The 25,773-nt window shown below is 44.4% G+C and overlaps 1 protein-coding gene across 1 annotated transcript in view; it reads right to left on the bottom strand.

The window, feature by feature from the left end:
• Nucleotides 1-2,213: 2,213 nt before the first annotated feature.
• The window catches only part of SHROOM3 (shroom family member 3), a 201,824-nt gene continuing 178,264 nt past the window's right edge, over nucleotides 2,214-25,773 (bottom strand). Inside the window, exons 8-12 of the mRNA XM_054594464.1 lie at nucleotides 23,625-24,470; nucleotides 21,804-22,313; nucleotides 18,711-18,861; nucleotides 8,117-8,389; nucleotides 2,214-3,133 (exon numbers count right to left, since the gene is read on the bottom strand). Coding sequence (XP_054450439.1) covers nucleotides 2,765-3,133; nucleotides 8,117-8,389; nucleotides 18,711-18,861; nucleotides 21,804-22,313; nucleotides 23,625-24,470 — 2,149 coding nt within the window. The 3' untranslated portion in view covers nucleotides 2,214-2,764. The remainder of the gene's footprint in view (nucleotides 3,134-8,116; nucleotides 8,390-18,710; nucleotides 18,862-21,803; nucleotides 22,314-23,624; nucleotides 24,471-25,773) is intronic.

Genomic DNA, 25,773 nt, shown 5'->3' with positions numbered 1-25,773 from the left:
TTCCTGGTCAGAGCACATGCCTATTTCAGGTTTAATACCCAGCTGGGGTGTATATTAGAGGCAACCGATCAGTGTTTCTCTCTCTCTCCCCCCTCCTTCCTCTCTAAAATCTATAAACATATTGGAAAAAAATAGGCTTATTTTGCCCTGGTTGATAGCTCAGTTGATTAGAGCATCATCCCAATACTCTAAAGTTGCAGGTTCGACCCCCAGTCTGGGAACATACAAGAATCAACAAATGCATGCATAAATAAATGGAACAAAAAATTGTTATCTCTTTCCCTCCCTCTCTCTAAAAAAGAAAAAAGAATAGGCTTATTTTCTAGTTGAAGGCATTTAAAAGTTAATGAAAATTAGGTTTGTGTTTTCTTCTCATCAGAGCACAGAGATAAAGTACTGTTACAGTAAATATCATATCCACCTAAGAATTGGATTTTGCCTTGACAGGTGTGGCTCTGTTGGTTGGTGTCATCCCACAAAGCAAAAGGTTGCTGGTTCTATTTCTGGTCAAGGCACATGCCTGAGTTGCAGGTTCGATCCCCAGAAGTGGGGGCGGGGCGGGGGGGAATATGAGAGGCAACTGATAGATGTTTCTCTCCCTTCCTCCCCCTCTCTCTAAAAATAAATAAAACCTTAAAATTTAATTTCAAAGTTGCTCTTGGTACCTTACTCATTTTATGTAACAACAGAACATCTCAGTGTAGCTAAAGGAGAGCCACCCCAGTAGGGCCCTACTTCCCGGTGCTTGTGGGATACCACGCAGCGTCACCTGCCACACTACTACAGGGGTCACAAGTGTGACATGTATAAAATAGAAGTGATTGAAAAAGATAATCCTTGAGAGGAGTAATTTTGAAGAGTGTTGGGAATTAGGAGCCCTAGATCCCTCTGAGCAGTTGTACTAAGGACGGCCGGAGACATTAACTGGCTGGCTTCAACCTGGTCTGACTGACGCAGAGCCACTCAGTATCAGCAAGATAGTAATTATCAAGGAGAGTTGATTTCAGGCTCCTCTGTTGGCCTAAGTCTAAAGAAATGTCAGTTGGATGGACTTTCTCCACTTCAAAAGGACCATACAGAGTGTCTGTTGAATGCGGTCGCTGGTTCCCCTGATTCCCTGGGAAATGGGACCTCTGATTATAGGAGAAGCTTTAGAAAACATTCCTGGAAAATCAAGGTGCTGTCTTACTGGATGAGTGGAGTCAGGCAGTGTATGGCCTCCAAAGAGCAAAGCAAAGGCTTTGGTTGATTGCTTGTAAGAAACTTCTGGGTAGCCTACTGGCTCTAAGTTCATTAAAAGACATCTATATTTGGAACCAAAATTACAGTTTTGAAAATTTAAACCAGAAGATAAATTTCATTCAGTAATTAAATATACTAAGGAAAATTTTACTCTCATACAAATTTTACCCTCTAGGACTGGCTGCTGTAGTCCCTGCAGCCCAAATGAGCAGAGGTAGCCACCAGCCACGGTTCAAGCACATGTGAAAACCACCAAAAAACCCCTAGAGCACAGCCTAGGATGCATCATCTGCTCAAAGTAGGAGGCTGCTGCCATCTTCAGCAGCTGTCGACAGAGCCTGCCTCCGGCCCTCCCCTCCTCTCATGGTTCCAGTCTGTTTTAATAGATGTATAACTTGGGCTCTTGAGTATCCTCTGAGAAGTTACTGAAGCATGATAGTGCAACATCAGCCTTCAGATGCTGAGGGAGTTGTTCATGGTGATTGACAGGGTTGACATTTAAAACAAATTTTTTAAAAAACAGCATCATTAAAAACAACCTGATACTCCACCTCACTAAATGGGCTGTACTTGGCCCAGATCCCGCGCAGGACAATGTGAATTCAGTTTTGAATTGTCTTGATTTCTGACCTGCCTCTTGTCATTTAGGCTGGGGAGTTGCTGTCCTTGTTAGCAAAATACAGCTTTCTCTGCCCAGCACAGTGACGACAGGAAGGCCTAGGAAGGGAGGCGGTAGCCTTGTTGCCCTCTCCCTGGAGGTGCGTGCGGTCCTGCAGGCAGGAGTGGAGTGGTGAGGGCCGGCGGCGGTGGGAGCAGGTTCCCTGGGACTCGGTCTAACACACGTGTGGGAGGGCTGCTTGTATTGATAAAAATAAGGCAGACAAGTCAAGAGTTTAAGAACAAATCTCCACACTCAATATGACTGTCTTTGGAATTCATTTCATTAAGGTTTTTCACAATACAAAGCTCAAACATAATTGTCTACGTCCCCCACAAAATAGAATCAAATGAGTGGTTAGCACACAAACATAATGATCCTGTTCATTTTTAAAAATATAAATAATAGCAATGTTCAGGGTTTTAGTTTTCTTCTGTGTGTGTGTCTCTTTAAGGCTTTATGTTGCAGACCCTTCATTAATAGTACTTGTACCTATTGTCAGGATACACTGCTCACAGTAGGAAGGCCACTGTGGATACATTCCTGAGGGGACACACACTGATCTCTGTTGACTCAGCCTGTTGGAAACTAATCAAACACCCTCCAGTCAGTTCTCTCAGTTTCATTAATTTTCTATTACAAAGTAGTAATAGAAAGGGATAAGTTCCCAGCAGCATTCAAGCTCTCGATCTATCATGAAGGGTGAGGAGAAAAAAACCAGGTTTTTTCCTGGATAGAATCTTTTCCTTTTATCCAGAAAACCCCCTAAAACCCATAGAGTTTAAACAGTGGTTTGTGTTGAAACATTTTTCAGATTAAATAGTGTTGAAAGGGCGATGTTTTGGTCAGGTGTCTGAGAAGAGGTTAGAGCGGAGAGGCTAACGCGGGGAGGACAGCACTGAGAGGGCATCCGCCGGCAGGAGTCATCTCCCCGGTGAGGTCCGCGGGCAGGGCCAGGGCCCCGGCCTTGGGAACGAAATCCGAGGGGAGACTCTCCAGCAGGCACTTGACTTGCTCCTGGCCCAGTTTGATCTTGTCGTCCAGCTTTCGCTGCTCAATGAGGAGAGTTGACTTCATTTTCACAAAATGCTGGTAATCCTGGAGTTGTTCCTCTGAAAGGTAATTGGCCAGGATGTCCAAGACCACGCGTTCCCTTCGGTCCAGGTTCTCCTTGAGCTCCCGGGCGTCCTCATGCTGCCCCGCCAGGACCTTCCTCTTCTCGTTGAGCGAGCTCTGCCGGGGCAAAACAGGCAGATGAGCGGCAGGCAAGGGGGTGGAAGGAAACAGCCAAACTGCCTGCAAAGCTACTCCCTTTCACAGGGCTGCAAAATAGCCACGTTCTTATTTCAATTGTCACTGTAAATTAAGGAGAATGAATGTTTTTGAAAACCAGTTTATTACCTTTCCATTACATACGTATGGTTCTCTAACTTGGAAAGGCATGTGGCAACTTTCTTGAGAGCGCTTACTTACCTTGAATTGGCTGGGGTAGTGACTTGACTTTAGGATTCTACATTAAAAGCACAATTAATGATTCCTCTTATATGAGGATCTTAAACTAGTCAAAATCATGGAGACAGAAAGTAGAAGGGTGGTAGCCAGGGGTTAGAGGGTGCAGAAGTGGGGACTGATTGTTTAATGAGTATAAAATTTCAGTTTTGCAGGATGAAAGAGTTCTGGAAATGGATGCACAATAATATGAATTAAATACTACTGAAGTAGGTACTGTAACAGAACGATAGCAAATTTTGTTATATAGAGTTTACAACAATAGAAAACTTAAAGAGGGAAAAAAGCTAATCATCAAGTGTTTATATTTATAGTGGTTTTCTAGGTCTTAACCAGTAGCAGCTAACTTGGGAATTTGTCAGAAATGCAAATGTTCAGGCCTTACTTCACCTACTGAATCAAAAGCTCTGGGGGAGGGGCCCAGAAACCTGAGGGTTAGCAGGCTTCCTAGGTGACTCTTCTGCCGCTCAAGCTGGAGATCCTCTGTCCTGACCCACAGTCAATGATGGGAACTTCCTATTTACCATCTCTAAGGAAATCCAGAAATGGAATCCCAAAATTCCATTTGCCAGATCTCTTTTACTTTTCCGAATCTAACATGGTATAAATTCTATTTAATAATAATGGCAATTTCATATTCTGAGAGTCTCTTATACAAACCCAATGGTAAGGTAGCATGTTCTCTTTAGGGAAAATATGCTTTATAAAAATTTTTAAAGTGTGGTGTTCCCCCTCCTTCCCCACCAATATGCTGACATATAATGAATGTCATTTCAAAAATTTAAAAAATTTTATATTTAATCATTCATACTTTTCAGGCCAAAGTGATTGAGAAACATAAAAATGAAAATCAAGAACTAGATTTAAATATATACCTCAATACAAATTAGCTTATGTAAGGTTATGAAAGGCTCATAGGTCTTTGGCCTAACTTTCCTTGAATTAACCTACCTTAACATAATAATGTCTAGGGGAAAAAGTGCAGTTATAGATTTGTCTTACAAATATCTCCATTTTCATAGTCTCCCCCCATCAGAAAAGCACACCTAAAAAAAACCAACAACTCTGATTTTGAATAAAGAAACTTTTCAAAATACTGTAAAGATATAAGTTAAAAAGTGAGAACCTCTTTCTCACCTTTAAAAAAATTGCATGGTGATGGAAAGAGACTTGACTTGGGGCTGTAAACACACAATACAATGATCAGATGTTGTATTATAGGATCATATATCTAAAACCTATTATTTTATTAACCAATGCCATCCCAATAAATTCAATAATAAAAATGAAAAAAATGGAATATTGTAAATACCAGAAATCTCTAGTGACATTATAGCTGTGTATCTCAACATGAACATTTTTCATATTTGCTTGAGATTAAAAATAAAAATCTAGATTCAGCTGCAGCCTTACATACACTTATCTCAGTCCCCATCTTCCCCTTCCCTCCCTCCTCTCTTTGGTAACTATTATCCTGAATTTGGCATTTATTGAACCACATAATCTTCCTTCTCTCATTCCTATTGGTACTTTCAGTTTCTTAACAAAGACTATCATTACAAAAACTAGGACGGATACTGTATTTTGGAGGTGAGCAAGCACTGATTTGTATTTGAGAGTGTATGCATGCATTGTGTTGAGTTGAATTCAATTGTGAAAAACCTTCCCCTAACTGAAAACTACTCCAGTATTCCTTCCTCGGGTATCTGCAGCTTCCACCCAAGTGGCCAAATTCAGAATTATCTTCTGCTCTACCCTTCCTCTCTTGCAACACACCTGCTAATTCAAATTCATTCTCTATTCTTTGTCCCCATGACAACTGCCCAAATTAACAGCCTGAAGCTTTTGTGCTAGGCTATTATAATAAGTCTCCCAACTGTAAGCATCATTCTCATCCCTGCCAGGCTGATTAAGTCATGAAATTAGCTTATGGCCCTTCCTGGACAATTGGCTACAAAGTTCAAAGTCTGGAGCATGACACACAAGGTCCATGTCACTCTTTTCTGCACTGGATACTGTGTACCCATCTGGGTTCACTCTCCTCAGCACTGCTCTTGCCTAGGAAAGCTGGGCTCGAGGCCTGCACCAGCTGTGTTCCCGTGCCCTCTGGGTTTGGCCAGTGGCAGCCATGGGCAGGAGACTGGAGGGTGGGAGAAAAAGGAAACCAGGGCATTTATCCCGGGCTGTCCTTGCTAGCTGGTGGGGGCGGCTGCACTCCTTCTCCAAGGCCTCAGGGCTGTGGGACAGGCACAGCTGCAGTTCTGACGGGGACCCTTCCTGTTGCCCCTCCAGGTCTAGAGGTGGTAATGGCTCTGGGGGTGGGGGGCTTCATTATCCCTTCTTGGCTGCCCTCAATCTTTCCCATACCTTCAATGATACCTCTTTTTTGATACTTTGTTCATTAGGTTCCACATATAAGTGAAATCATATGGTATTTGTCTTTCTTCGTCTGATTATTTCACTTCGCATAATACTCTCTAGGTCCATCCATGTTGTCACAGATGGTAAGACTTCATTCCTTTTAATGGCCGAGTAATATCCTGTTGTATATATGTACCACAACTGCTTCAGCCAATCTTCTATTGATGGACACTTAACGTGGCTCCCGTATCTTGGCTATTGTAAGTAATGCAGAAATGAAAATAGAGATAAATATATCTTTTGAATTGTGTTTCGGATTTTTCTGGACAAATACCCAGAAGTGGAATGGCTGAGTCATATGGTAGTTCTATTTTTAATTTTTTGAGGAATCCCTGCATTGTTTTCCATAGCAGCTGCACCAATGTATAATCCTACAACAGTGTGCAAGAGTTCCCTTTTCTCCACATCCTTGCCAACACTTGTTGTTTGCTGATTTAGTGATGATAGCCATTCTGACAGGTGTGAGGTGATAATCTCATTGTGGTTTTAATTTGCATCTCTCTGATGACTAATGATGTTAAGCATCTTTTTCATAAGCCTCTTGGCCATCTGTCTGTCCTCTTTGGAGAAATGCCTATTCAAGTCTTCTGGTTGGCTTTTCTTGGTGTTCTGAATACCCCCTTTGATTGAGCTATCAAGTCAAAAAAATCAGGGATCTACTTCCTGCCCAATCCCTGACCACAAACTTTTCTAATACTGTCTATAATTCACTATTTTTAAAAACAAACCAAGTAATCATTCTATGTTCTAGACACGCCAACCACAAGAAAATCAGCTTTTTGAAAATGGCATGTTCTTTGTCCATGATACTTCTTCTAATTTGTGAAGCCCTTCCACTCTTAGTCCACCTACAATTATTAAATTCTTCTAGACTCTATTAAGCACCACTTGCATGAAGTCTTTCCTGGCCTCACCCCACTCCACGCCCTGAGAAGTGTTGCTCAGCTCTGACTTTATTGCTGTGCTGTAGCACGTTGGATACATTCGCTGCTTCCTTACTGGTTTTACCTGGCGAGTTCCTGGAAGGCAGGGCCTGTGTTTTAGCCGGTATTCATCCCTAGCCCACACAGCACCTGCTGTGTTACAGGTTCTCATTCCTTGTTTGCTGAGTGGAAGGAGGAGGAAAAAACAACCCTTTTGGGGCAGGAACTATTAGACAGTGTCTAGAAGAGGAAGCCAAAGCTCAGCGCATTTGTATGAGGAGGGCGCTCGCTAGGCATAGGGCTACAGAAAGTTTCTGGATACACAGTCATATTCCGAAATGCTTACCATCTGGACTTTTTCTAATCCTTTAGAAATCTATTTGAAAAAAAAGACATTTTTCTCTTCAATGCACTGCATTAAGAGAAATAATTGGGGAATCCCTGACAGCACTGAAAGAGAGAGAGAGCAAGCGAGCTTGCAAGTGTGTGCGCTGTAGACAGGAGGGGCCAGAAAGCAAAGGAGTGTCTTGATGGCTGGAGCACCTACTGCCTTCAGGTGTGTGCGTGCATGCGTGCGTGTGTTAGTGACATTTATTGTCTGACTTCCTTGATAAGTTAGTTCCATGGGAGCAGGGCTCTGCCTGCTTTGTTCACAGATCCATCCCAAGTGCCCAGACCAGTAAGTGGCACACACTAGACATGCAGTGAATATGTGTTGTACAGATGAGTAGATGAAGAATGCTCTGCAGCAATGGAATTAAGTTCAGTGAGGAGAATGACATGTGGGGTCTGCGGCAGGAATCCTCATATCCTGGCTCTATCACTTACTGGTCTGTGAGGGTTCCATGAGACTGCACACGGAGTGTATGAGCCCACAGCGCCTGACACAGAGGAAGTACTTGAGTTTTACCCAGTATTACCACCACTGTTATTACCTGTCCCCTTCCTCCCAGTAAGGGGTGTGGTGCAGACACCTGGGTGCATCCTGACTGCATGCCTGTGGCCCTCCAGGTGAACCGTAGATTCTCTGGGACTTGAGCTCACGCTCCTGTGCCCCCTCCTCATCCTCAAAAGTTTTGTTGTCCTCTCTTTTAAGGTCAACCCCCAAAAGCAAGGAAGGAAAGGGACTCTGGCACCTGTGTTTTCACTTTCCTAAGTGTTCCCTGAGCCTGCAGTGTCAGCATTATCTCTTGGCATGGAATGTGCCTTCTTCTCTGTTTCCTGGTTATCTATACTTTGGCCTCTCTCCCTGCCCCAAATAGATTGCAATCTTTTCAAGAGAAGGGATCATGTCTAATTGTACTTCTCTGTGCTTGTGGGCTCAGAGGGAAATCCCATTGAATTGAATTGCTAGGCCACCTACCCTTTCTTCATTGCTGGCATCTTCACCGAGGGCACTAAGGACATTCTCCACGCGGGCCAGGCGCCCCGAGAGAGAGAGCAGCAGGTTTACCACCTTGTCCAAGTCCCCGATGAACATCTTGTACTTGTCAAACTCATTGGGCTTGCAGAGCTCACTGATCAAAGCCTCCACCTCTTCTCCCAAGGCGTTATTGAGCTTGATGTCCATTAGCAGACTCCCCTTCGCTTCCTGGAGAGTCTCCAGCTTGTGGGTGAGACTTCCAATCAGCTCGGCCTGTAACCACAGAGGAGACCGTAGCAGAGGTTAGTCAGCTGGGAGTGGGCACCGGAAGGAGGATTCAATTCTCCCCACGACATCCTGTCTTTTCTTCAACGCTCAGCTGAAAGTCCCCACTCTACATGGACTGCCCCCCTACATTAAGGCCACAATACTCCTTCCTTTCCCAAAATATCTGCAGCTGTCTTTCTCTGAACCTATTCAGTCCTCACAGACCAACACTTGATTATAAATTACCTCCTACTGTTTCCCAGTTGTGTTATGGTGTGTACAGCTCCAACTCCCCAACTGGTTTCTTAAATACTTTAAAAAAATATATAATCTTTATTATATTTTTTTCCATTTCAATTCTTTTTAAAGACACACTCTCGTTTGATCCTCACAACAATACCATGTCATAGGCAGGCAGCGTTCGTTAATACCATTTTTACAAATAGTGAAGGCAAGAGTCAAAGAATTATGGGACTTACCCAAGATCACAGAGCTGGGTTGGATATTAATCACAGATACCATTTGTAGAGCAATTATATGCGCTATATGAGAAACTGTACTTGGATTATCTCATTTAGTCTTCCCAAAAATTTTGAAGTAGACACTATTTTATCCACATACAACAGGTGAGGGAACTAAGACACACTGAGGTGAAGTGAGGTCTAGGACATGTGTACCATTAAGTGGGACTGCCTTGAACGCAAACCAGCCTGACTTTAGGGGCTACCCTTGGAAAATCGTTATAAATATTCACACGAGACCTTTGTCAGAATTCAGCTCCTTGTTCTTTCCATTGCATTCCACTCTTTCTATTTACCAGAACTATGTAATTTGCCACCTTAATTTCTACACATAAAACAGTTACACAAATAGCCAATATATTTAATTGAAGGAATAAAGCTTAGTGGTTTCAAGAGTGACTTTGTTTATATGAAATATCTACTACTTCTTGAGGCAAGAGAAATTAAAACTCTATGGCTTTTGATTCTTTCATTTTTCTCTTAGCCTAAAGTGGCCAGATGAAAAAAGGACATAATCTTTTGTGGGTAAAACCTATTTCTTGATCATTAAAAAGGTTCCAGCTCACGCACGTGTGTGTGTGCATTCCAAGCTGTATGGTTTCAATTGCAAATGTGGTACAAAAGGGTTCCAATTTCTACCAGAATAAATCTTCATTTTAAAGGAAGGGGAAAAAATAGAAATAGTTTTGATTAACAGAATTGAAGGGTACTGATGACTTTTTGTGTTACTTCTTCAACATCAACACCAGAGAATACAATAATCACAATGATAAAGGGAAATATTTATTTCCCTGCAATCTGCCTATCTTGGAGATGGACAGTCAGATGTACTTCAATCTAATATTCTTGAAATAGTCAAGTTCTGGGTGACATCTTATTGTCTTCTCAACTTGCCTAATCCCAGAGGCAGAAGGATGATGAAAAATTTCTGTCTGCTGTACCCTCTCATCATGGGGTATAATCTTAGATTTCCTCAAGCTCTTTTGTTAAGGCAAAGTCAATGCAAAAGATAATTTCAGTAGTGGAGATATATACCTCTCCACTATACACACACACACATATGTTATATTATTCAACTGGAGAGTCTGAGCCCAGAATAATGCAGGGAGGAGTGAATATTGCTTGGTGTTGATTGTTTAATTTTCCTTATAGTTTCCTAGAGAGCTCACTGTTTTCCAAAAAATTATTCTAGCCCGCAGCTATGCTATTTGCCTGCAAAATAACCTTCTAGGTCCCTCCAGCAAAACTCCCAGCAGGACGTGGTGATCTTGCTCTGTGACATCAGGCCCTATGCTGAGAACAGCAAGGACACTGGAATGGAAAGCAGTGGGAAAAAGCAGCACTGCTGGCTGTCACATCTCCCCACATTCCTGCGAGACAGGGTTAAGGCAAGTCCAATGTCATTCCTGTTTTTCAGATGGATGAGAGAGACACTAACATGAAGTCAGGCCAGGATTTCTTTTAACCTCTTAGCTTGCATTTCCTAGGCTCGACACTCTGTGACTGGATGGTACTTTGCTATAGAAAACTGGGTAATACCAAAATCCCAAGAGGCAGTTAACTGAGCAGCAACGTGCCTCGCGCTCCAACCAAAGGAAAAGGCCTTCTGCTTATTCAAGGCTTGGCGATCCATTTCCACCTCACAGCTTGAGAAGTATAGTTTAAAAAACGCCTTTTAAAAAACTAAACAGTAGAAAGAAGGGCAACAGCCTTGTGTTTTCCATATTCCTATGACTACTTTTGAAACTAATATTGTGTGCCATTTCTGGAGGGAACTCAAAACAGTTTTATTAATCATTTAATTAAGCCCTGAATGGGTGGCTCAGTTGGTTAAAGCATCATCCTGTGCATCAAAAGGTTGTGGGTTCAATCCCCAGTCAGGGTGCATACAGGAGGCAACTGATATTTCTCTCTCATATCGGTATTTCTCTCTCTCTCCCTTCTTTTCTCTCTAAAATGAAAAAAAAAAAAATCCTTGGGTGAGCATGAAAAATTTTAAATTAATATTGTTAAAAAAAATCCTCATTATGGCTCTCAGTCACTATTATTTTAGGGGATGGTATGATGATTTTTTAATTTTCAAATGAGCAGAAACCAGTAGGAATAAATCTTCACATGTAGGGGTGAGTGGTGAAGTGAGGAAAGAACTTTCTCTGAGTTTCTGCTGAACTCAGCTCCCCAACTTTCTCAGGCTCTTCCAACCTGACTAAATTTATAATGTCCTTGAAATGTCCTAGTTCTGGCTTTAATGGTGACAGGTCAGCAGTGCTGAAAGGGCAGCCACCAAGTAAGCTCAGGGCACAGTCCCGTGGGCGAGGAAGGGCCAAAGAAGTTGTTGGCACAGCTGAACAGCCGTCTGTGCTCAGGCTCAGCCGTCTAACCCACTCAGGCCTTCCTGAGTTTCGGTTTCCAAAGACATCAATGCCGGGCAGAACCGTAGCCGTCAGCCAGAACAGCAGCGGATGGGCCTCCAGGCTTCATGGTAGGAAGGCCAGAGGGGGATGAAAATGCCTAGGAGTGACCCAGGGAGGCTTCTGTGAAAAGGACCAGCACGCATTTGGTGGCATTTCAGTTTCTGAAAGCTATTTGCTGGGATGTAGTGTGATATATCAACAGCTCGGCCATATGTGCTAATACAAGTATACTTAACAGTCAATTCAGTCACTTCTGGCCCAAATGTTGCCTATTTGGATGGTATTTTGAAATTTTTTATTTTACCAAGACTTTAAAATATGGAAATGAGGATTTTAAAATGCAGTTGAAAGGGATCTGGGTAGCTGAAGGCAGCAAGGGAAAGCTGGGTGTATTAAACAGCCATTGCTTTGCCAGGCAGGTCTCTTCCCAAAACAGCTACTGACTTCTACCTGCAGAATTCACTGGAGAGAGAAGAGAGATATTGGGTGGGTCTTTTTCTTTCTTTTCTCTTTTTATAACCTGCTAGTTTCTTGGGAGCTATTTAATTTGCAAAATTGACATTTATCCACTTAAATTTTCACCTGGGATAAACTTAACTTGATCTGTGTGAGATGCCATTTATGAGGGCTGTTTCTCTGCACACTTTCACAGACCCTTGCTGCCACCTGTCCCCTCTCACTGGTCCAGGCCAAACACAGACTGGGAGGCGGGAGGCAGGCTCTGACCGAAAACTCACCATCAGGCAAGTTGCTCGACCTTTTGTCTCAGCTTTCTTACCACCGCAAGGGGATAATAATACCTACCTAAAACTAATAATAATGTTTAAATACTGAGCTCCTTCTCTGTGCCAGGCACTATTTAAGTATGTTACTATTCAATTACCATTCACAACAACCTGATGAGATAGATACTATTATTATCCTGGTTTTACTGATGAGGAAAGTGCAGTTATTTAACTTGCCTAAGCTCATATGGCTAGAAAGTGCCAGAGCCAGGCTTAAACCCAGATCCTCTGGCTCCAGCATTCAGGCTTCTAATCACTACATTAGCATGTTATGAAGCTTGTTGTGGCTGGTATGGCTCAGTGAACTGGATGCCAGCCTGTGAACTGAAAGGTCACTGGTTTGATTCCCAGTCATGGCACATACAAGCCTGGGTTTCAGACCAGGTCCCTGGTTGGGGGCATGAGAGCGGCAGCTGATCAATGCTTCTCTCCTTCTCTTTCTCCCTCCCTTCCCCTCTCTCTAAAAATAAATAAAGAATATTATGGAGCTCAAGCTCAAATAAAATAAAAGCTTATACCAGCACTTTGGAAAATACGAAAGTATTACACACAGTCCAGTTACTATTTTTGTGTGTGCTATCATTAAGATTGGCCAATAATTTGAAGAGCACATATTCCTCCTTTTAGGTAGATGTTTGTAGGGGATACTGAACTTCCCCCCAGCTTCCCCCTCTGTTCTGAGGACTGGAGCGGACAGTGTTGTCAAGAATGTCACTACGAACACAGCTGGCCTCTGCTGGTGGGCTGTCTTCACCTCAGACGAGTACCTCAAGATGCCTAGCCCTGTGGCTGGGGTTTAGGGGCAGCGTGGAATTCAGGCCCCTGCTAGTAAACACTGGGAGGATGCAGGCAGCAGCCCGGGGCTGTTTTCTTGGCTGACTTTCACGCAGTGAAGTCAGGGCCATTTCTGTCCTGCTGACAAAAACTGAGTCAAACCTCCTTCTCATGTGGTGTGACCTGATCAAAGCAGAAAGGTCACAGGGGACTCGGCTGCCATTTCATATATCCTCTAGCACATTCCCTGTTAAGAGTGGTTCTTGACAATTTCCCCTCGGGCCGGCCGGCTGGTGACCAGAAAGTTGTCATCTTTACTTAATATGGTCTCTTGGTATCAGGAATTTTGGATACACGAGAAAAAATATTTCTTTAAATTCCACTAAGCTCACCCTCGTCCCTCCTGAAATGACCTTCCTGTTTTTCCTGTTTCAGTCCTGACAGACACCTTGGCCAGGAACTGGGCAATCATCCTTGACTCTCCCCTCTTCCACGCTCCACATCCAATCTGCTACCAGTTCTGTCCATTTACTGCCCCCCCACCCTTTTTAAATCCATCCGTTTCTCTGCTGTATTGCCCTTAGACCCGTGGGGTCATTCTCCTGGACAGGGGAGCGCCCTCCCCCCCACCTTCCCTTCCTCCTGTCTCACTCCACACACAGCTGCTGGAGAGGCTTTTCTACAACGCAAACCTGCCCGGTGTCGTTGCGGGTACACGGGGTGGTGCTGCTGGCCAAGGTGCAGAACCCCCCACAGCCTCCCCCCTCCCCACTTACCACAGTTGCCGCCCTGGGCTCCGAAGGGGGCTCTGTGAAGTGAAGTGCGGCAGTGCCGTGGGCGGGGGCCCGGCCTTGCAGCGCGACCCAGACAGGGGGTGCGTTTCTGGTTTTCCCCACCTTTTCTGTAGCAGCTCTGACCTGAGAACAGCGCCAGGGCAGAACCACGCAGACAGTGTGGTGGCAAAAACTGGGAGAAAAGCCCTGCCTTAAAACCAGAGGATGAGAGAAAGGGGCCACTGTGAGCTCAAGAGCCTGGGGAAATCCAGTGTTAACCCTCCCTTCTCTCCTTTTTTCCTTCGCCCTGCCCCTCACCGCAGTGATTCCACTTAAAACAGCCTGCACTGGGCAGGGCTGGCGCTGGCATTTTAAACCCCAAGAGAAGACCCTTCTTTCTGACCCGAGGAACTGGGAAAAGGACCCGTGGTCCAAAGAGTATGAGCGGAATCCTCAGTGTCTTTTCTCTCTTATTGAGAGTGGTCCCAGCCGTGTAGACGGTACAGGCTGCCGTATGACCACGGGAACTTGTCTTTCTAGCCAGATTGTCCAGGAAAAGGGGCTGCTGGGAGCCAGAGAGTATGGGGAAAACAGGGACCAAACAGGAGAGAGCTGGAAAAGATCCCCTAATTCTGTGTGTGAACGGACGTCAGTCCTAGCCTCACTCTCAAGCTGCACGTGTGTGGGACAGACCCAGCCAAAGCAGCACTGCAAGGGCTTTGAGAACTGACCATGAAAGAAGCAACTACCCAAGTCCCAGACTAAGCCCTGGATGGCTCCCGTGGGGGACACAGCGGCGCCTGTGAAACCTGAACCATCCCCCCTGCAGCGTGGAGTCAACGTTTTCCAAGGGATTTGAACAGAACCCACAGTCTTACAACATAATACTGAAAAAGTTCAGAATACAATACAAAATTACCCACTATAAAAAGCACTAGTAAAATGTGAGCAATTCTCAGGGGAAGATACCCCAATGTTGAAGCTATTACCAAAGGCTTTAAAATATAGTCTTTCCTATACTCCATGATAAAAGTAAATACTCTTGAAATGAAGAGACAGAAGTTCTCAGCAAAGAAGTACACACATGCAAAAAAACCCCCTAAAAATAGAAATTTTAGTTTTGAAAACTATAATATTTGAAGTTCAAAAAAACCACTCACAGAATGGAGACAGGCAAGTCAGTGAACTTAAAGACAGACTACTCAGAAGCACTGACTGAAGACATTGGGGGGAATAAAACAGCCTCAGGGACTTGTGGGGCAATATCGAAAGGTCTAACATGTGCGTCACTGGAGTCCCAAAAAAGAGAAGAGAAAGATTAGTGCACAAAATATATTTGAAGACATAATGGCTTAAAATTTCCTAAATTTGGTAAAAGACATACATTTACATCATCAAAAAGCTCAGCAAACCCCAAACAGGATAAACCAGAGAAAATCAGGCCCATCCATATCATAAGCAAATTGCTGAAAACCAAAGATAAAAAATTTTTGGAAGTAGCCAAAGAAAATAACATATTATTTATATGAGGAACTAGTATTTAAATGTGCATTTCTCGTCAGAGACCAAGGAGGCAAGAAGAAAGTGGAGCAACAATTAAAAAGTACTGAAAGGGACAGGCAGCCCAGAATTCCAGCGGAAACATCTTTCAGGAATCAGAGCAGAATTCTTAGATGAAGAAAAACTATTGGGTTGGCCAAAAAGTTCATTAAGTTTTTTCTATAACATAAAAGACACATTTTTCATTTTCACCAATAACTTTGTTGATGTGGATATTTTGAGTATGTCGGCTCTCTCCTGCAATTGGCTTCTAGTGGGTAGAGGCCAGGGGTGCTGATAAACACCTTCCAATGCATAAGACAGCCCCACAGCAAAGATTTATTTGGCCAAAATGTCAATAGTACCAAGGAACTTCACAAATGACTTTTGATATGTCTGATCAGTCACAGCACCTTCTCCACACACTGCACAAATCTTTTTTTGCATTTCAGTTGTGTTTTATCTTTCTTGAAATAATAAAGCCTAATATGCTGAAAACGTTACATATTTTCTTACATCCTCATTATTAAAATGGCTGCCCAAAAATTCACTAATTTTGATATGTTTTAAAAAATGCACGCTGATATGACAGCTGTCAAAATACAACCTAACAAAATTGTTTTGAATGAAGTTAAAGACAACTAAGCGCTACTAGAGCCATCATATGGAAAAAAACTCTAAATTTTTGGCCAGCCCAATAAAAGAATGTTTTACCAGCAGACCTATTCTAAAAGAAATGCTAAAGGAAGTTTTTCTGGCTGAAAGGAAGACAGATCAGAAGGAAACATGGGACTTTAAGAATAAAGGAAGAGGAACAGAAATGGGCAGCTGAGAACCATCTGAGTCACTAATGATCTCTTGGGGAAAGCCAATTCTGAGGAACAACGAATTCTTTTTGCCTTTTGAAATTTTCCGTTAGGTCTAAAGCCAAAGCCATTTGCTTTCAGAACTGAGAATCATGGGCTCTGTTCAAGCAGATTTTTGCCAATAGATGTGGCAGGATTTAGCCAAGGAATTGAAAGCTCTGATATTAAACTGTCTTAAGTTTTTATGTGTCAGAAGTTCAGACAATGAAAGTGTTTCATATTTTAAGTAACACTTATATTTACTTGGAATATTATAATGTATCATGTAGGATACAAAAATAGAAAATACTAATTTAAATTGCTAATTTCAATTTAAAATGCTAATTTCAATTTAACAATAAACCAGGCCTCGTTTCCATTGACTCTCAGATGTTTCATGCCTAGATATGCCCCTTAGGGTATTAATAACTTTAAATATTAGACAACAATTTATCACTTTGCAAAAGTTGGTGGGAGGCCACCCTCTGCCTCGGAACAATCTTGGGGAATGAATATTGACCAAGCATTATTTTTGAAAATCGCTGTCAGAAAAGTTTTGTATAGCAGGAACAGAATTGCACTTATAACTTTACTCTGAACATATTAATAGATGCCTTCAATGTCATTTAAAGCTCATGTATTTTCTCTTTCCAAGTCCAGATACGCACATGTGAGTGACACTAACAAAAACTCTATTACACCCCCATGAACTTGTAGTTCATTAAAACAAACAAAAACCCTCCTCTATTGCCGCAGGAGAAAATCGGAACCCACCAGCATTTCACACAAAGCCCCCGTGACCTCCATGAATTTCTGGTGTCCTTAGGTATGTGGCCCTCTTTTATTTTCTAAATTTGGTCATTTCTAATGTACTCTTTTTTCTACATCTGAAATATCAAACTACCAGAGGTACCTTTATTACACACACACACACACACACACACACACACACACTCTCTCTCTCTCTCTCTCTCTCTCTCTCTCTCTCTCTCCCCCCCCCCCCCCCCCCTGTTGTTCACACCTCTCGGTCTTCTCCCACCCCGTTCCCTGGAATGCCCCATCTCCTCTCGTCCTGACTCATTCCGATTACTGCAGTATAAAACGTGGCAATACAGGTGTCAGAGCAGTTTGTGAAAATAAAGATAATACAGTACTATGTGTAAAAAAAAAAAAAAAGGAAAAAAGGCCACACCTAGAACACAAGAGTGCTCAATAAATTGTACCTAATGTTATTTCCCATAAGGATTAATCCTCTCTTCCTTCATATTTTCAGTCTATGAGTACTTTGTGCCACATAAGCCTCAGAGAGGGTGATGAAAAAGAGGTTAAAAAGTCAAATTAAGATGGGGAGGACAAAGCAACAAGTAATTTGCCACACAGCTACTGTGAAGCTGGGTATGTCTACATAAAAAAAAGAAAAAATAACAAAAACAGCAACAACAACAAAAACCCCATAAAATTTTCAGTTACAGATGTCATGGCTGCTTGGTACCTGAAGTGGGGTTTCTATAGCTCCCTCTTTTGTAGAAATACGGACAAACCAGAGCAAGATGGGTCCCCCCACTTCAGAGGGCCCATTAAATGGGGGCACGCAGCAGAACTGAGGTGGGGATGAGCCAGGCGACGTGCTACGGAGCAGGCATTTCCGTGGGAGACCGCTGGGCTGGGAGAGCGTGTGTTACTACGGTGGCCGCATCAGCATGTCAGCCATGGCGCCGTGAGCCCCCGGAGCAGGAGGAGGCAGAACATCTCTGACCGAGGCGCTTCTGAATTCCTACGACTTCCTGCCCCTTAACTTCCTGCTCCCAGGGTCTCTATCCTGTGGCCTCATTCCAACACATAAACAAAAGGTCTCAGGACACATATTCTAGAAGAAATGAAATAGCATCATATAAAGTTTCTCTTAGAACTGGTACCACGGAGAGCCACTTGCATTCCAGGCGCAGCACGAGGCAAGCCTTAACACAGAGTCCCTTCTCAGCACAGGCAGGGCTGCAAGCGCAGAGGCAGGGCTGCCCCTTGGGGATGGCGGGCAAGTGGAGTGGCAAGAACCTTTTCCCCTGCAGGCATGGGCGAGCTTCGGGTTTCATGGCAAATGGGGAGACAGCAGCAGCAAGGTCATTTTAAAAATGCTTAGCAGAATGTTCCCATAAAGGTATTGAATGCTAACAACGAAATTCCAATACTGTGCTTTGAAGCTACTCATTGGGGCATTTGCAAAGAAAGCCGGGGAATCTAAAGATTAACATCACCTTTTCTGAAGTGTCTTGTGACAACTGGTCTCTTTCCTTAAAGTTTCAAGATTGTCTCGTGTGCCTTTTGAACATGAGACATGAGATGAAAGTTAGACCATTCACTGGTCAGCTCTGAGAACAGAGCTGGGGTCCCTGTGTTGGACTAGGAGGCAGGGGACCTGGGTTCGGGTCCCAGCTGATACTTTCAGAAAACAGCTTATTCCCGCTAGCTTTTCACTTTTGTCATTTATAAGAATGAAAATGACAGGTGAGCTGTGAGGAAATTGTTCAAAGTGCCACACAAGTCCAGAGTCCACTAATGGTTTGGGCGAGGTTGGTGATGCGGCAGGCCCCTTCCCCTCGTGCCATAAGGGGCCAGTGACCCTGCCAGGACCTTGACTGTCTTTTTGGGGCGAGCAGAACACAGGTCCCAATTCTTTACCTTCTTTTCGTTGACATCCACCTGCTCCTCTTCCTCATTCATCTCTGCTGGCATCTCTTTGATCTTATTCAGCAGTTCTGCCTTGGGAGCAGACACACTGTAGTAGGCAGGGCAGTTGACCAGGATGCCCACTGCTTCCTTATCTTCACTCCTGGGTCACAAAGAACAAAAAGTATAGCCACACACAGAACACACCAGAAGCTTCATTTCACCATGGTTCTCTAGAGATGTAAAAATCCTATTCAATTACTTCTCAGAAATGAGCATGAATGAATAAATACTTACTAATGAGTGATAACCATGTGTAGGGCTCCCAAATCCAGAAAAACTTGGGGTGAAAACCACCAAAGGCAGTATGATAAATGTGGTAAATATAAGAATGATATTGACTATTTCACAGACAGTGGCGAGCCATGACTCAGTCAATGGGAACATATTTTAAAGCTGTTGCACAAATATCAGATTTTAGGTTATTTCCTACTCTTCCAGGGTTACCCATTATCTTTCTGATGCATACTATAATTGTTATTTGGACATTTATCAATTTTCCTTCTCATGTGAGCCTGCTATCCTATATAAACCTGGGAAATCTGGAGCCTGCTGGTCAATGAATGTAAGAGGTGAAATCTACTCATTGATCATGCAGCAGGGTTTTCAAGGCGGGAGAACAAATGAGGAGTTGAGAAACCTGCTATTTAGTGTTCTCTGTTTTACTATAACCAAACTGCCTTTCAGAATACCCACAAAATAAATGACTCTAGAGAAGCAGGTTAGGTTCTCTTGGAGAGGTCTTTCAACTAGTCAATCCTGTGACATTATTTAACATCTCGACCATTATTTTACTGTGGAATAAAAAACCCCACAAAAAAGTTTGTTGTTTTTTTTTGTACTAGTCTCCTGTTTGATGGGACTGTTCCTCAAAGCAATATAATTACATTTAATCCAGTTAATTGAAACAACAGGAAAAAGGTTTTTTGATATATCTCCCCTCCCCTGATACATTCATTACATTACAAATGGGCTTCTCATACATTTATTTGATAACTAAATAGATGTTTGCAGTCTCACACACAACAGAACAATGTTCATTTTCACCAGAAGAGGGCGCATGCCATCCTTTGAAATTCCTCTTACAAAAGCTGCATGACCATTTCACTTCTAAATTGACTGAGAACATATCATATGTTCTCAATAATAATGCTAGGACATGCTAAGGATGTACTTACAAATTACCTTGGTCTCTCTGCAGCAAGCAGTCAGAGAACAGAATGAAGTGAATAGAAGCCCCTCACTTTGACCTACCACAAACATTCATGGTGAACTAATAGGCACACCCACAGAAACTCATCTTTGGGCCCCTCCTGGTAACCAGTGGTTTGCCTTGCATATTGTAGGCGCTCAGTAAACGTCTGCTAAGCGCATGACCCTGCATTGTCAAGTTAGTTTCTGCCAAGTGTGGAAAACGGGATGGACGAAACCTTGTATTAGAAAAGCCTCTGGTGCTGATACCATATCAAAGAGCTCCTAAGTATCTTTACTTTCTCCCACTCCCCCAATCAAAACATGTTGTGAGGTTTTTTTTGTTATTATCATCCTCACCTAAGGACATTTTTTTCACTGATTTTAGAGAAAGAGAAAAGAGAAATATTGATGCAAAAGAGAAGCATCAACTGGTTGCCTCCCATATGTACCTGGACCAGGGATTGAACCCGCAACCTAGGCATGTGCCCTGACCAGGAATCAAACCCACAACCCTCTGGTTATGGGGCAATGCTCCAACGAACTGGGTCACACTGACCAGTGCAATACATGCTATTCTTGTTAGTAATTTAGCTGGGATCATTTGGAAATTTCTAAAATGCAAGTCCAAATTTAGATGGAATGCTGTTTTTATTTAGTCTGGAAGCCATTCCAGTGTGGAGTTCCAATCTGTCAATTCAGTTTTCACTGGAAAATAAAACTATTCTAAATCTTTCCTATGGTAGTACTTTAAGGAAATGAAACACAGGATAAAATATTGCAGTCACCAGGAGAAATCAAAAGAATGAAAAATAGACCGCTCACGGTCCTTTCACCCTCAGTGGCTGGGCGCTGGAACGCATGTTACAGGACAGTAGCCGTGTGGGCTCTGGGAACTCCTGGGGCAGAGGCTCAAGGGCCACACACAACCGTGCCAGTGTGCCCCCATGCAGACCGCTCTTTATTCTCAGAAAACGAGCAAACATTCACCCAACTCTTCAAAGTAGGTCAGTGCAGTAAATAAATCCATGTCTCCAGGCTCTCATCCTTTTAACAAAGGAGGTCTCTGTCATGCTCGCCGCTCCTACGTGCTCCTTCCTGTCTGAGCACCGACCCCGTGGGGCTCTCTGTCAAGGTAACTCTGACAGAGAATGGGGGGTCGCACACTTGCTGAGCTGGGGGCACTGTGTAATCCTTAGGAGAGCGGGCATGGTCACAGGGCCAGTTCAAATATAGATGCCATCACTCACATGGTCTGTGACTCCAAGTGGGCATGGTCTTAATTTCTCTGTGCTTGTTTCCTCACTTGTAAAATAGAGATAAAATTGGTACCTATCTCTGAAGGTTCTTTTGAAGATTAAAAAGATAATGTTTATATAAAGAAATTAATACGTTTAACACAAAGAAAATGAACAGTAGGTACTAATGGCAATTATTACCATTACTATTGTTGTTTTTGTTGTTGGGCAAGTACCTGATAAGGTCAGTTGGTCCCACATCCTACTCCTCAGAGCCATTCCCTTACGGCTCACAAGGACTGTCACTCTTGGATTTTTAAAAATGTTTTTAAATAAAATCCTCACCCAAGGATATGTTTATTGATTTTAGACAGAGAAGAAAGGGGGGAGAGAGAGAGAGAAATATTGACCAGTTACTTTCTAGATATGCACCCTGACCAGGGATCGAACATGCACCTGGTTCGTACTTGGGGATGACACTCCAACCGACTGAGTCACCTGGCTGGGGCTTGGGTCAGGATCTTTGGAAGCAGAAAACTTCAGGTAAGGAGTCCCAAACATATCACCCCGTAGATTGAGTCCATTCCTAAGTCTGAGGACATTCCCAGGGACTTACCTCTTGCCTTCATATCCTGGGCAGCTGACAGTTCTCTGCATGGCCTTCTTCTTCATGCCGTTTTCCTGCAGCAAGTTAACATCTCGGGGAAACAAACCTTCCATCAGGTCCATAGTTGTCTTCATTCTGGAGTCGGGATCCAAAATGTCTGCCAGAGATTTGTCTTGATGGACAATTTCCTTGGCCAGAGCCTGTGTTCTGATGTCATCTGAGGTCTTCTGAGGACCAGAAGTGGCATTGTTTTCTAAATCCTGAGCCCCGCTGATTAGATCATAGTCGCCGCCTTGGGTCAGGATGGGAGGTGGCTTTCCTGGGCTTGGCTGCCAGGCGAGGGGCCCGGCATGCTGGGGCAGAGCCCCCATGGCAGACAGCGGACTGGTCTCGTTGGCTTCTGAACCCTGGATAGAAGTTTGGCATCTGGAAGCTAGTACGTGACTACCAACCAAATGGGCTGCGCCAGGTATGGGCCTTTCCTTGGCAACTGTCATGTTGGCAGATTTGCTGGAGCTACTGAATATTAAAAGAGAGAGAGAGGTAAGAAAATAGTCAATAGAAGCGTGAGGATGAGAGGGTGAAAAGTTTTCACCACACGGGCTGTAGCTTCCCTCAGCAAGAGCGGGGTGGGGTAGTCACACTTCTGACGTTGTTATTCCCCCCAAACTGCAGCGTCCTGCCCTGACTGGTGTGGTTCGGGGGGTTGGGCATCATTCCACAGGTGGAAAGGTCACCAGCTGATTTTCCAGTTGGGGGCACATGCCTGGGTTGTAGGCCAGATCCCTGGATGGAGGCATGTGAGGGGCAACTGATAACGTTTCTTTCTCCCTCCTTTCCCTTCTCTTTAAAAATAAATAGATAAAAAATCTAAAAAAGTAAAAATAGCAGCATCCTAAAGGGTCTTCTTCATCTGAGCCCACTGGTTGGTCACAGGGAGGTTGTGTGATTTTTTAAGGGGCATGAAGCGAGTACAAATTCAAGTTTAGTGATCAGAGGGCAGCAGCAAATCACTCCAATATCTAGAGGGAGTTACCACAAAGGTGAGAGCAGCCAGTGTGAGTCTTTTTGGTGTCGTGAAAGATTACGTGTCCTAGAGAGTATGTTGTGAAAAGTGCTTCTTCCCCATTCTTCTGGCTTCCAAGAACAGGTTTTCCCTAAACATTATTCACCTTTAGCTCTCCTCTTTATTGCTTGCTATGGACATGGTGTGCCTTTGGAACGAGAAGCTAATCAGCACATTCATAGTCCAGCTCTTCTAAGAGGAAGGCTGCCTCTAGGCCTACTCTCATGTTCTCCCTCTCTCTCCATATATGTATGTATGTGTGGATGTCTAGCATGGCCTGTGATTAGACAGGTAAACCTATTTATAATTTGGGGCTCAGTATCAGGAAGCCCACTGAACACTCATATGGAAGCCATATTCTCCAGTATCAGCTCTGTCAGTAATATAAGTGATATTTTTGTCTTCTGTATGCCTTCCTCTGTTCTCTCATCCCTAAACTGATTTAGAACTCGGGCAGAAAGGAAGAATGCTATTTCTTTGGGCGCTTTGAATTTACCACGTCCACGGAAGTAACCTAGGCCTCTTGGGTGTTGGCCCCCACTTTCGCTACTCTCTCTCCTTGCTGCCCAGTGACCACTAGTATAATGACCACCAAAGATAAACAAATGAAACAATCTGCCATTTCCATGAGCTAAGCTTGTATAAAACACGTCCACACCAGGGCTCTCCTGTGGCCAACAGGAGGCGAGTCTGGGATGCCTGGAGCACGAAAATCTCTTACTAGCGAGGGAAACCCTTTCCTCCTACCCGACCTGCGCACTCACCTGGTATGAAGCTCCTTGTAATCCTCACTGTCCGGCTGTGCCTCACACAGAGCTTGGGGAGGAGGTGGGGGAAAGTCGTCTGAACTATTGACCAGGGTTTCCTGGCTCGGTGGAGGCGGTGGAGGTGGGGGAAGAGCTTCAAATGTGGGGCTGGAAGTGGCATGGGGTTGCAAGTCCTTCATAAACACTTCGTCGTCATAGTCCTCCCGAGGCGGTGGGGAGGCCTGCAGGACTGACTCAGATATTCGGAGGGAGATCCTCCCTGGGGTGCTTGGGACCCCAAGAGGTGTGTCTGGGTCGGAAGTGCTGCTTGAACTCGGAAGATTCTGCTGTTTCTTGTAGTGCTTCAGGTTTGCCAGCTCGAGGGAGGGAGATTCCTCGGGGAAGCTGTTCTCTCTGACGGCGTGGGCCCACTTCACCCGGGGTGGGGGAGGCCGCTTCCTCATCCCCTCTTCCGCCCCCTGCTCTGGGCTGTGGGGCTCATGGCCCCTAGGACTGGGAGGCTGGGCCAGGCTGTGGCCGTTGCTTCTGTGCGTCACTGCTGGGGGGTAGGGCTGATCACCGGCAGCCTGTACACAGGAGCTGGAGGGGACAGGGGAAGGCAGAGCTGAGCTGCCTGGGGTCAGGGGCACAGCCCTGGCGTCTGTGAGATGCCCTTGCAGCCCTGCAGGCAGTGGCCTGGGGAGGGGCACTCTGCCGGCCTGCCTCGCGTGATCCAGCAGTTCAGGACATTCACTGGGAACCGAGGCACCGACCGCTTTGCAGCCTGAACCGCCCGGACTGGGGATGGGGTGGTGGTTGAGCAGTAGCATCTCTTTTCCACCTCTTTCTGAACAACCGAGTGACCTAGAGCAAGAGACAAGCACAAGCATTACAGCTCCGATGAAAGGGGCAAACATGGAGCCGCTGAGCCCCAGGTTCAGTACACAGAAGGGAGAAGCATTTGACAGGGAGAAGGACCCCCAGAGAGGCTACACACCCTCTCCCTCTGCCACCAGCTGTTCGTACAAAGGACTGAGTTTAAGTAAAATACCAGACAGGCAAAACCTCCTACGGGAAAATGTCACACGGCGTTTGCTTTTATTAGCCTTCTCTCACTGCCCCCTCCTCCCACCCCCACGGCTCACATAAGGTGGCTTTTGAGGACCGGCTTCAGGTTATAAAAGGAAAGAAACAAGTAGGTACATTTCTTCAGCTTCTTTTAGGACGACTTTGGAAACAGCCCCTGACTCTGGGGAAAGAGAAAGAATGCTGCCTCCTTCTCTCCCAGTGCAATCCCAGTGCCGCTGCTGGGGTGGCGGTGGGGGGGTTCCTGTTTGGAGAGCATCTGTGCGGGCTGTTGAATTTGAAGGTTTCATTTACAACTTTCTCTTAGCCTCCTGGTGTTATCATTTCTTACAATGGAATGTAAAAAGGAGGGCAAGGTCTCACCTAAGGTGCTAATAAGCATTTACTTCTGCAGAAAGAGATTGACAATAATGAACAAATAGGGTGATTTAAACAAATGTCCCCTATCTAGTCTCCAAGGAAAGCCCCAGCAATTTCTAGTATTTTTGCTATTGTGTTCTAAAGCCAGGGCAGGGGTGCGGGGGCGGGGACAAAACAAAGAAAATAGGAATCTGCCGCACTGCCAGCCAGCCAGCCAGCCAGCCAGCCATGCAGGACTTGATATAAGGAGAAAGGATATCTCCAGCAAACTATAATTTAAGTTCCTGACTGGTACACGAGTGAATCTGGAGAGCAGATGGCACCTTTCATTTTGCAGATCCAAGTCTATGGGGAGCGTGGCTCAGTCCCAAGTCAGAGGCCCAGCACAGGCCTGCCACAAAATTGTCTAAGTGCCTGCCGGCAGGGAGAGTGCTGCACACTGAAGGGAAAGATGGCAAAGACCAAATTGGCCCTTCTTGTGCTGTTATTTTTCTTTATTACACATGCAGACAGCTGAATAAGGGCCCCCCGGCACTCAGATGCAACCTCGCCCCTTCCATCAGGATCCTCTTCGTTTTGAGGTGGTTCTGTTTTTTATTTTTTGTTTCTACCAGGACCGTCTCAATATCTAGGAGCGGCTGCTCTGTGCCTCTTGTAGGGTTCCCAAATGTGTAAAAGAGAAGCCCAGAGGCAGGAGGTTCGCCAGGGGAGCCCTTTGTGT

This window comes from Pteronotus mesoamericanus, unplaced genomic scaffold (assembly GCF_021234165.1).
Source record: "Pteronotus mesoamericanus isolate MK-2021 breed Mesoamerican mustached bat unplaced genomic scaffold, CSHL_Meso_final contig_130, whole genome shotgun sequence".
Taxonomy (NCBI): domain Eukaryota; kingdom Metazoa; phylum Chordata; class Mammalia; order Chiroptera; family Mormoopidae; genus Pteronotus; species Pteronotus mesoamericanus.
This window is presented reverse-complemented; position numbering and strand designations above follow the sequence as displayed.